This window comes from Xiphophorus hellerii, chromosome 9 (assembly GCF_003331165.1).
Source record: "Xiphophorus hellerii strain 12219 chromosome 9, Xiphophorus_hellerii-4.1, whole genome shotgun sequence".
Taxonomy (NCBI): domain Eukaryota; kingdom Metazoa; phylum Chordata; class Actinopteri; order Cyprinodontiformes; family Poeciliidae; genus Xiphophorus; species Xiphophorus hellerii.
Window position 1 is genome coordinate 797,835 of NC_045680.1, and position 12,316 is coordinate 810,150.

At 40.7% G+C, this 12,316-nt stretch overlaps 1 protein-coding gene across 1 annotated transcript; it reads right to left on the bottom strand.

Moving 5' to 3' along the window:
• On the bottom strand, positions 1 to 5,933 carry LOC116725675 (E3 ubiquitin-protein ligase RNF14-like). Its single transcript, XM_032571889.1, has 6 exons — positions 5,205 to 5,933; positions 4,701 to 4,831; positions 3,113 to 3,625; positions 1,443 to 2,356; positions 571 to 743; positions 1 to 478 (listed from the first exon to the last, which is right to left on the bottom strand). Exons 1-4 carry the CDS (start codon positions 5,356 to 5,358, stop codon positions 2,015 to 2,017), a joined length of 1,140 nt encoding a protein of 379 aa, XP_032427780.1. The 5' UTR covers positions 5,359 to 5,933; the 3' UTR covers positions 1 to 478; positions 571 to 743; positions 1,443 to 2,014.
• Between the last annotated feature and the right edge of the window lie 6,383 nt (positions 5,934 to 12,316).

Below are 12,316 nucleotides of genomic sequence, written 5' to 3' on the forward strand. Positions count from 1 at the left end.
GTTATAAAATCCTTGTTAAAGCTGCAGGGACTGAAGTTAGTTATATTACAGCTGTAATTCTTTTTGTAATACTTTTTTATTCTTACGTGAATAATTTCTTGGAAGGCTACTTTTTATGTTTACTTGATTAAAAATATGTCGAAGCAGAACTACTCTTGCTTCAGTAAACTTTTTTAGTACTCTGCTCACCTCTGCATAAAAGTATTCCTGGCGTTGTTTTCTTTCCACCGGTATCCGATTTGATTCATAATTATTTTTAAACACAATCCATTGCTAAGCTAGCTGTAGCGTCGCACTTCGAGCTGACGTCACGGTAAATAAACGGTCGTTTACGTGCAGTCCCTGGGGGGCCGGTAGGGGGCGACCGCGGTCCAAAGTTTGAGAAAGACTGTTCTAAAGAGTCAAGTCTACAGAGTCACTGCCACGTAAACTTCCGTTTACAATGAGTGCAAAACATGTGGTGGCATCCGCCATCTTTCTGCAACACAAACAAACAACAACATAATGTGAAGAAAAGAACCAGATTGCCTGAAACAATGAGAAACTAAAGCTGTTAAAAACAAAACGTACCTGTATTGGGGAGAAGCAGTGAGGGCAGGGTCTGGTGTTGGTGGTTATCCATTTGTCGCTAACGTGCTTTTCAAAGGTGTAGACAAACAATTTACGGCCATATCTGTTTTCTAGGAGGCGACGCCTCCGCTTGCCGCCTTTAGCATAATCCTCCATAAGCGCCTGGATCCCCTCTGGAAAAAATAAAATTAAAAATAAAATGTATCCTGAAACACAACCTGGATATTTACTGCTGTTAGGAGAAAATTAAATTGCTCTTTCATAACATTTTTCTTTAAATGGTAACAATTTATATCATATAACTGAATTTCATTTCATTTTCATTAGTTTATTTCAACGTGGTGTTTGAACTTTTTGAAATATGGGCCAGAATCCCAAAGTTGAAAGTATTTAGGCGGCCATATTGTTTTTCAAACTTAAATGCAAAATAATTGTTTAGATTTTTGTAAAATCTAAACAATTTTAGATTTTAAACATGCAATAGCTTTTATCTTAATAAAAGGCCTAACATTTTGGGTATTAATTTTCAGTTTATTTGGTCTAGAAAAACATTTAGATTATTTCCAGTAATAAAAACCCTGGTACTAACCAAACTTAATAAAAGAATTGATATGTAGTTTGTTTCTTAGTAAAAAGTAAGATATTTATAGCCCTACTTACTATGAAATTCAACTTAAAATAACAGACGGTGCACAGAGTTTTCTTCTGTATAAATTTGTCATGACCACACATAATTATTCCAAGTGCCACTAATGGCCCACAGGCCACACTTTGGACACCCATGGTTTAAGGTAAATGGTTCCCTCAAGTCGTTTAAATCATCAAGTTTTCGAGATACACAGAGGTTTTTGTTTTTAACAGGAAGAATGTACCTCCTGTCTTTGGTAAAGCTACCAGCTGATCTTCACTCTTCTCTGTAGACAAGTCAGGCTCTTCGTAGCACTTGCTTGTTCCATGGTACGTTTTTTTACAGTCTACACAGAAAGCAAAGCTGCAGACAGAGCACATCGCTGCAGGGCTGGACTTCTCCAAGATCACAGCAGAACCGCAAGTAAGCCGAGGACAATAAGTGATGTCTAAAAATGAAAAGTAAAAAATGAGAGATGAGGATGTGTAGTTTTCCTTTAACCCTGAAATGTATGACCTCTAATGTTTCCTTCAACAGGATAGAATAGCTTATACAAAACATGTTCATAAATTTTTTTGCACAATAACTCAACGTTTATACTCGCATGTAAAAACAGCTGCAAACAGATTCACCATTATACAACCGTACATCTTTGAAAAGCAGAAATGAAACCTCCTTCACAACCAACAACAATGCAGCAAGAGGTTTCTGGATTTTAAGTCAACGAGAAAACTCTTGTGTTTTCCAGCAGCCATTGTACAGCGCATACAGCAGTAAAACCAGCTGACCAAACGTGCTGGAGCTCAGCTCGGGTTGCTAGGTAACAGGCAGAACTCCGTGGTTGCTAGGTAAGGGGGGTGGAATGTGTGCCTGCTGATTTGTGACGTTACATTCAGAAGGTTTTAGAAACGGCTCATTTTCCAGACACCAAAAACATGTACTTATTGTCAGAAAACTTCTGGCTGTTTTGTTCTTAAACATCCAGGTTGTTTTCAGAAGCAGTTCAAACCTAAATGGAAGCACAAAAATGTCCAAAATGTGTGTTTTGCATAATAGGTCTCCATTATAGATAGGCATACCAGGCATGACGTCCAGGGTAGACTGTAGCAGAAGACGATCATATCTGTGAAAGAGCTCCTCTCCTACAAGACTTTTCACCTGTAGGAGGCATTAGAGACGCACAGAAGGGAAAAAGAGGATAAAACTCTATGCATGTATGAGATTTATGTAATTATTTTCACCAAAACAAACAAAGAGGAAGAAAAATACTGTAAATTTATGGCTCATTATTGCTATTGAAATGTTATTAAAAAATAATGAATACTTTCTATATTGTTGCATTAATTTTTCTACTACATCTATATTTTACATATTAGTTGAAACTATCACTGTTGTGACAGTTTGGTGTGATACAAGTTTAGCTCCTCTAGCTTCTCCCAATGCTAATTAGAAACAACCAATCAGAGCGAGGAGGCGGGCCTTAGTGCTGATAATCACAATATGGCGCGGCTTTGCTCAAGCAGCTAGCATAGCATGTCGTGAATGGTGGAGCTTAGTGGAGCTAATGTCAATGTTAGCTCCACTAACATCAGCGTTCGTGGAGCTAATGTTAGAACAGCCTCTGATGATGGCAAATAAATGGTTTCTCGTAACAGTAAGTTGTTTCTAAACCATTAGCACATTTAGCAGTGAGTATATTAGGATGGCTAACCTCGCTAAGACCCGCCTCCTGGCTCTGATTGGCTATTTTTGGTCGAGAGAGGTTGAGGGCGATTTACTGTTTTGTAAGTTATATTGTATCATTGTAACATGGTGAGTATCAGCATTGTTGAAGTTAGCGCTGTAGCATTAGCTTCCACTAACTGCAGCATTTTTTGAATTGATTTTATAAGGGTGTCTCAAAATGCGGCGTACCTGTGCAGGTGTTGGCGTGGCAGAGCAGTCTACCTGAGGACAGGTAACGCCGCGGACGTTCCCCTCCGTAATCTGGGCTTTCCAGAACTCGTCGAGACAGGCCAGGCAGAAGATGTGGCCGCACTCGTACAGCTGCACGCACTCGGACCCGAGCCGGCTCGAGAAACACACGCCGCAGTCAAACGGCGTGGCGGCAAACACCTTTTGTTTCTGCTCTGCATCATGGATCAAAATCTGGGACAGGAGAATCTGAGACGCAGTCAAAGAGAGACCAGAGTCACTTTGGTTTTCGTTTGGAGGGACGACTTCCTGTACGGCCAGAACAGACGCAGGAAGTTCAGAACTGTCTGCAGCTGAGGAAGAATGGTTCTGGTCAGAAGGAAGCTCCAGCAGATTGTGGATGTCCAGCTGCTTCAGGGCTTCCTCTCTTAGAAACTGGATCCAGGAGAAGAGCACCACAGCGCCCCCAGTGGCCTGGTAGAGATCTGTGAGCTGATCACTCAGGGACGTTAGCTGAGACAGAGAAACAAAAAATATGTTTAATCCATGGTTTGGAGGAGTTTTACGACGGCGTATTAAGGCCATTATACATAGAAAAGAAGGGAATAAATTTCTGCCAAAAAACTCTTCCGTCAAATATTTTTTAGATTAATTTCAGAAATTTTCTCCAAAGTTTGACAATTCAAATATTTGCTAGAAACAACTCAGAAACTTTTGAGATTAATCTCAGAATAAAAAAAACTAACAAAAAACCCATAAAATTTTAATCATCTAAGTTGTTTGTAGTATTAACTGAGTTTCAAAAGTCCAAAATTGGTCAAAATATCCAATTTTTTGGTGGAAATTTACTTTACAATTTTTCTTTTATTTTAAATAAACAATAACCCTAATCCATTGTCGTAGTGTTTTCCTTGGAGTTTGCAGATGCTTTCCTCTTGTCTTGTAGGTTTATTTTCAATGTAGACTTTGACTGGATGCAGAAAATGCTGACTAGGAATAAATTTCACACCCTCGTTTTTGGCGCCCCTGTAGCGCAGCGCCCCACCCTATACGTTACATGTAATATGTTTCTTTCCCACAGCTGTCACGCTTTTGAACGCCTCCTGACATAAAACATAAACTATAAGGACTGTACTCCCCTATCCTCTCATACAACAATAACACATGGACTATCCTCACACACACACACATCACGGACTGTTTTCTTCACACACACATACAACCTGTAAATTTTATCTGCCATTATTTATCTATAATCCATTCCCTAACATTCTTATATATTCTGTATAATCTGTGCATATAGCTCCCATATTTATATTTATACACAATATCTATATCTCTTGCTATAACCCCTTATAGTCCATACATACATAGACTTGTACATCTGTAAATAAATATTATATTTCGTAGAGTACTTCTGGATAGATGCAAACTACATCTCATTGCTTGTACTTGTGACAGTGCAATGACAATAAAGTTGAATTCCATTCTATTCTATTCTAGTACATAACTTTTTATTTATTTATTGTGTGACTGATCCCAGTACATTGTTTCAGACGTTTTTCCACCACTGTCATTTATTTTTTACCTGTGGTTGAGTCAGCCAGCTGCAGGTGAGAGTGAAGGAGGGAGGGGCGGAGGATGGGTAATCTCCAGGAAGTTCAAAGGTCAGAATCAGCGGTGGAAGGAAAGAGACGTCATACTGCCTTATCGTTCCACCTAGTAGGAAGAAAAAAACAATTATGTTACGAAACATGTCTGAATTTGTATTTTGCTTCCACAAAGATATTAGAAATGTTTTAATTCTTTTTCTGACAAAAAAAGAAAAATTGTAATGTTGAAGAAAGCAAATGATTGGACTTTGGGCCCGTTTTATCTTCATTGTCTCAAAAGTGGTCAAGGATTTCTTGGAAGTCGTATCTTCATGACTGACAAATGCATTTTGTTGAGGTTTTTATTACACATATTCTATTGTACAAGCTAACTTGAACGAACCACGGAGTTAAACTGCTACCGTAAAAGTCAGTGTAGAAGCGCAGCTCCACATAACATGGCACTTCTGCCCCATTTTGCTCAGTTTTCTGAACTGTACCGTGTTTTAGGAGCACAGTGAATCCCGCTGGCAGCTCCACGGAAACTCGGAATTCTCCGGCAGACTTCGACTCACTTCGGAGGAACTCTTCCGAACCAAATATGCTCTGCAGGGCGAGCAGCTCGTCTTCCTGCTCCTCCAAGTCCGTATTCATGAAGTCCAGAGACGTGAAATTATTCAGCCGCTGCTCGAAATAACAGCGAAGCAGCTTAAAATGTGATTTTTTTTAAAAAACTACCTTCAACAAAATGATTAAAAATGGCTACAATGTTTAAAAATGGACTTAGTTTACATGTCAGCTGTTTACTGTGTCTCCATCAGCTTCCTGGTCCACATGAGTCCGTCCCTCTGTGGACTCGCCTTAATAAACTGCAGTCTGACGCAAGGTTCAGGAATCATCAGTAAAAACTCCACAGCGTCACTGTGGAAACTCGTCCAACGTGTTATCGTTTGGAAAATGTCATTTCAATAAAAGCCACTGGATGTTTTTTGTCCCCATTCATAATTAAAATAAAGGTAAAACATATTTTGGCTCCGTTCAGTGATTTATAACCCAATAGGCCGTCTTATGTACCTGCAGTGATTTAATCTTTATAAGAAAGCAAACGATAACACGTGGGGCCAGTTTCCACAGTGACGCGCTGTGGAGTTTTTACTGCTGATTTCCGAACCGGTACATTTCAGAAAATTAAGCGACAATAGGGCAGAAGTGCGATGTTATGTGGAGCTGCGCTTCTACACTGGCTTTTACGGTAGCAATTTTACTCCGTGGTGCGTTCATGTTCATGAATTAAAACATTTGTAATATCTTTGTGAAGTGAACGCCTGGACGGCAGGCGCTGTAGTTTCTGTGTATGCTTGTGTTTCATGACAGATGAATAAACATGCAGGCGATAAAAACTGAGCTGCGGTTTTCATCACTAAAGTCTCATCTGGTCTCCGCTGTGGCTCAGCTCACAGCGCTGCAGGGGAAACATGCAGCCATCAGCCTGAAAGGAGCAAATGTTCTCCATAATCTACTGTAAATAATTATTTGTTATATTACTCTGAATAAAAATAAATCTGTGCCTCTGCTGAGTTGGTGTGAAATGTAACCTGCTGACCTCATCTTAGATATTTACAGAACAGAATAATTCAGTGTTTTGCTTTGTTTATTCTGATGATGGTTCTAATTCCTTCATGAGAGTTAAAAATTATTAAACCTGCAGAGAAAAGTCAGTTTTCATACAATGTTGTGTTAGGGCCTCTGCACATAGACAAAAACAAAAAAATAATAAATTCTGCCAGAAAAAAAACAAAACATTAAAATTTCTAGTTTCAAGTCAAAAGTTTCCAGTCAAAAATTTCTAACCTTTGAAACAGAAATTTTCATGTTTTTTTCTCAAACATTAATTAGATTAATCTTAAAATTTATTTATTTTTGTTGTTTTATTGCAAATGTTCAACTTTTCAAACTACGGAAAAGGATTAGGGCCACTGAAAAAAAAAATTTCTGTAAAAAAAAAGAATTTATGAGAGTAATCTAAAAATTTTGGAGCTTTTTTCAAGCAAATTTTAGACTTGTATATATATTTATATTTAACTGATTTGGAAGAAAATTTTCTCTTTGCCTGATTTTGTTATTTCTTGTTACTTATATGAATTATTGTCTTTTTCGTCCTTAAAATACCAAATTCTCCATCTGATTATGTCATTTTCAAACATGAAATAACGGTAATTTGATCACTTACAGTACTTTTTACCAAATACTTTTTTATTCTTACTTGAATAATTTCTTGGACTACTTTTTATGTTTGATTAAAAATAAAAAATCTTTCGAAATATTTTATTGTTACTTGGGACATTTTTTAAAACATGGCATTGTACAGTTATACAGAAATTTTTCCATTTCTTTTAATAAATACACTTCCTCAGTTACAATAACTCAGTGTGTTAAAAAGTTGAGCAGGACCGGGTGACTCCTTACGAAGTTCGGAGCCGTCCCGTCCTTCCAAGCAGCGCTTGGTGCTCAGAGGGGATCCCCTCCCTGCAGCTCCTTCCCTCCTGCCTCACCTGGAGAGCCAGGCCGCCGCTGCTGGGTCCTCTGTCCTTGGAGCGCCGCCTCCTTCGTCCAAGGAGGCGCAGACGATTCTTCTTGGTGGCTGTGTCCTTGGCGTGCCACCTGCAGCTCTACATGTTCCTCTTCTTGCTGCCGCCATTCGCATCACAGCCACGGGGGGCGTCTGCCTGCGCCTGCTCACCAGCAAGTTTCTGGAGGTCCAAATGGCGTCTCTGATGGTGGCTAGGGTGAGCCACATCTCCGCGAAGTTCTTTTCGCCATTTTCCGGTGGCTCACCCCGTACAGCTCTAGCTGTGCATCGAGGACGTCCCTTGCTGGCAAGATTGGGAAATGCAAGGAGCCGGCCTTCGCCCACAGGTCCACAGCAGCGCTGCGCTCCCACAGCAGGTGCCTCACCGACTCCGGCGCGCCACAACCGGGTCGGGGGCAGATGGACGTCGCCAACATGCCGCGGGAGGGCATGACGGCTCTGACCGGGAGGATCCCATGAGACACCATCCATGACAGGCCCTGGAGTCTGTTTGGAAGGACGGGATGGCTCACGTTGCTCCAAACTGCGGTGGCATCTCCGTACTGGAGGCCGCGCACTGGAGCCACTGGTTCCCGGTTCTGAACAACAGAAATAATAAAACGATGGTTGGTTAAAATCCTGCTCTCCTCTCCTTCCAGTTTAAAATGTTCTAAAAATTTCTGTATAAAAGCGTATGCCGGTGGGAGGTTAAAAGCTACTGGGGTTTTAAAATCCCTTTTAATCAGTTTGAGTTTTTCAGCCCAGCCAGAATCTGGTCATTGTGTTTGTTTCGTGATGACTGGAGATGTTCATGGCTTGTTTGAGGTGGATGCTGGTGTAAAGGCTGCCTAAAAACAAGTACAGGTCTGGGACTTCTTCTCCTCCATTCTCCTTTGGTTTCTTCATTATTTCTCTCTTTCCCATTTAAAGTTCCAGATGAAATAAAAAATGGCTCGTTGCCGCTCTAAAATCACTTTCCTGGGAGGAATAAAAACAGAACTTTTTTAGTAAAAACACTGGTAAAATCACTGCGTTGATGATTAAAATCTTCCCCTCTTTTGTTAGATTTCTCATTCCCCCAAATCCCAGTCGTTGTTTTACTCTTCGTATTTTTTCTGTCCAGTTTGTCTCTCCTCCATGTTTATCGAATTTCACCCCCAGTATTTTATGTTTTTAATGTGATACCTGAAACTGAAGTCCTATTTTTTCACTATTTTTCCATGGTCCGTAAAATTGGTATTTTGTTTTTCCTTTGTTTATTTTTTCTGTTCATTGAAAAACTCTATCTACTGATAAAAGGTCTGTACATAAAATGTTAAAATCCTCCATATATAAAAGACATTTGGCTTCCTGCCCTCTACTCCCAGATATAGCTATTCCTAAAATCTGTGGGTCCTTCTCAAGATCTGCGCCAGCGGCTTGATGCAGGCGGAAAACGGACAACCCTGACGGACAGCGCGGTTCACTTTCACTGCTTTTGTCAGAAACCCGTTAACCAGAAATCTGCTGGAGATGTCTCGGTACAGCAGTCCCACCCACCCACGCTAAGAACCTCCCAGGAAAACCCATTTTTCGCAGAACCTGGAAGAGGTACTGGTGCGAGACCCGATCAAAAAGCTTTCTCAAAATCTAAATTTAGGACCATCAGCTGAATGTTTCTGTCTCTCGCAAAACAGATGGTGTCTTGGATCAGTACCAGGCTGTCCGTGATCCTCCTTCCTTCCACTGTGCAGGCTTGATCCGGGTGGATTGGATCCCAAAACACTCGATGCATCTTGGCTGCTAAAAGTTTACTAAAAATTTTACAATCTACGTTTAAAAGGGTGATGGGTCGGCAGTTTTAAGATCTCTTTTTTCTTTATCTTTATATAAAAGTGTAACTATTCCTGCTCTAAAAGTATCCGGAGTTTATCTAAATTGCTAAAATCAGTAAAAACGACGATTAAATCAGGTGCTAAAATGTCAAAAAATGTTAAATAAAATTCCGTCTGAGCCCGGAGATTTTCCTCCTTTAAAACTTTTCAGGGACTGTAAAAGCTCTAAAAGGCTAAAATCCTGCTCTAAAAAACTTGTTTTTTTTATACTTTTTTTAAGGAAATCCAAGGTTTCTTTGATATTTTCTTCGTTGACTGTTTTTTCTGTATATAATTCGGTATAAAACTTTTCGATCACTCTTTTCTTTTCTTCCATATTTGATACAATTTTCCCCATCTTCTGACTTTAGTTCAGAAATAAAACTTGGATTATTTATTATTTTCTTTAAAAAGTATCATGTACATTTTTCCCCTTCTTCTATTTCTCCCTCTCTTCTTAAAATCACTCCCTTACTCTTTATTTCTGCTAAAAAGCTCATTTCTATTTTTACTTCTCTTATTTATTAAAATCCATGCCCTGTTGGTTTAAAACGTGATATCTCTGTAATCTTTTCTGCAGCCCCATCATGCTTCTCTGTTCTTTTGTCTTTTTATTTTTTCCTGCTCGTCGAAAGAAAGTCTGGGTCCTACCTTTCACCATCTCCACCATTGTGCTCGTGTTATTTCCAGGTCTTGGAGGGTCTGCCACTCACGGTACCGCTCCTGGTACTGGCCGACCAGAACCTGGTCCTCCAGCAGGGAGGTTTAAAAGTTTAAAAACGAAACCTCATTTGGTGAGTCCGAGAGGAAGACCCTGGATTCCTCTCCGAATGAACCGAAGAGTTCCTCCAGTCTTCCTCTCTTCTCCGCCATGTTGGTGACCTCGGAGGGTGACTCTTATGCCGGCCTCTTTGCCAATAGGGGCATCGGGTAGAGGGGGCATCATCGCTGCTGTCCGACTGCATTTCCTCAGAATCAGCGCTAGCTCTGCCTTCAGTCTGCATTTCCCCCCCTCACTGGATGTTTCGGTCTGGGGGGTCTCTTCCTTCCCCTCCCCGCTTCCCGCCATCTCCTCCAATCAGGGGGATTGGCGGGAGATTTTAATATTCCGGCCCAGCGGCGTCAATTTGCTCGTTTACCTTTTCCGTTCCTGTTTCTTTTCCTCTTTTCAGTTTATTAGCAAATTATTTTTTACAGTATCTGAACAGGTGGTCCTGGTCGCCACACAGATTACATTTTTGCCCGTTTGTACATTCATCAACAGCGTGTCCCACTTCCCTACATTTTTCACAAAAAACCTTATCACACGCTTCGGCCAGATGACCATGTTTGCCGCATTTGCGGCACAATTTCGGTTGGCTCTAATAGTGGATATAGCCTCTGTTCTCCCAAAGGACTATCATGGATGGAGAAGCTTCAGGCCCTGGAAGCCTTGGGGGTCTTCCCATTGCTTAATGGGAGCCCGCCAAGCGCAGCTCCAGATGCCGTCCGCATCCCGCACCTTCATAGCCTGGCCTCTCACAGTGCAGTATCTACCCAGCCACATACAGATGTTTTCAGCACTGACGGTCTCTTTGAACATCCTGACAATCACCGTTTTCAGGGAGTTGTCAGTCAGTTTCTCAACGTCAAAAGCTGAAAACTGGGGTTTCGCGTTTTCAAAACGTGTCCAAAATTCTTTTAATAAAGCACCGGAACCAAAACTTACGTCATATCCTCTGTTGAAAGGCAGGGTGAGGATACAATTCAGGTCATCTGGCTGAAACTTCAACCTTTGCTGGACCAATTTTCTGGAGACGTGCAATCTCGACATACCTGTTGACTGTCGTATCTCCTGTTTAAGGAGAATAATTCAACACGACCAACTGTGTCTGGACGTTATTCTCCACTTTATTGGACCCCCTCTCCAGAGACGTCCAACCCCGTGATCCCCCACACACAATCCTATTGGTCTACTGTACTTTCTGTAACATAACCTGCGTAAAGCATTAACCCTTAATGCACTGTATTCAGATACACCACATTGACTAACCTTGTTCATTGAATAAAAAGCGAACACTGTGGTGCCTCCGCCTGCCGGTATGGCTAGCCGCCATGGTGGAGGCACCACCAGTTAAAGCTAAAACCTTTACTAAAAATCAATAAATAAATAAAACCGAACACACAAATATATACAAAACTAAAATAGGAAGAAATATTTTCCACTATTCAGTGGTAAATATCTCAACCAGGGACAAAATTGAATGAACCTCTAAATCAATGGTAACACCCAAGTCACAAAGACTACCGCTATCACCACCCATGGAGGGGACCGCCGTCTTAGCCAAAAGGCCGAGAAGCGAGTAAAAATATGTCGAAGTAGAACTACTCTTGCTTCAGTAAAGTTTTTTAGTACTCTGCTCACCTCTGCATAAAAGTATTCCTGGCGTTGTTTTCTTTCCACCGGTATCCGATTTGATTCATAATTATTTTTAAACACAATCCATTGCTAAGCTAGCTGTAGCGTCGCACTTCGAGCTGACGTCACGGTAAATAAACGGTCGTTTACGTGCAGTCCCTGGGGGGCCAGTAGGGGGCAGCCGCGGACCAAAGTTTGAGAAAGACTGTTCTAAAGAGTCAAGTCAAACTTAAATACTACGGAGCCCTCTAGGGGACATGGGGAATTTTTTTTTCTTTTGCGTTCCCTCGCAATACTTTTGCGTTACCTCGCAATACTGTACTGGTCAGTTATGCAGCATAATTGAACACTGTAAGCCTTTCTTACGGTGGGCGCCGTACTTTCTGCTTTAATATAAGGTTATGTGAGGTTTTTCCATGAATGTTAATATCTTTTTGTGAAATATCTGAAGTTTTATATCTTTCTTTAGGATAGAAAGGCAACACAAACCTACGATATAAACAGAAACTTTCCGTAAGTAGGAAAGAAATACATCCTAATTTGGACTATTTCTGAGTTATCGCGGGTAATAAATCATCTGACAGTTTTGATTGTGTCTCTGTTGTGTTCCTAGTCTGAATGGTTTAAAGAGCTGCTTTCAGTGCCGCTCCATCTTCGCCTTAACAGACATAAACATGCAGTAAAAAATTGATTTTCAATCAGTGTTTTGCACCAAACAGTTAATAATAATAAACAAGTTTTCACTGAGGCTCTGTAAGAGCCTTATGAATGAAATAAGTAATTATTGATATG

Excerpts from the sequence above, each read along its gene's own strand:
- LOC116725675 (XM_032571889.1), bottom strand. The coding sequence starts at position 5,358 with ATGAATACGGACTTGGAGGAGCAGGAAGACGAGCTGCTCGCCCTGCAG. Across the intron at positions 4,832-5,204 it reads CACTGTGCTCCTAAAACACG|GTGGAACGATAAGGCAGTAT; the intron begins GTACAGTTCAGA and ends TCTTCCTACTAG. Across the intron at positions 3,626-4,700 it reads GCTGGCTGACTCAACCACAG|CTAACGTCCCTGAGTGATCA; the intron begins GTAAAAAATAAA and ends TCTCTGTCTCAG.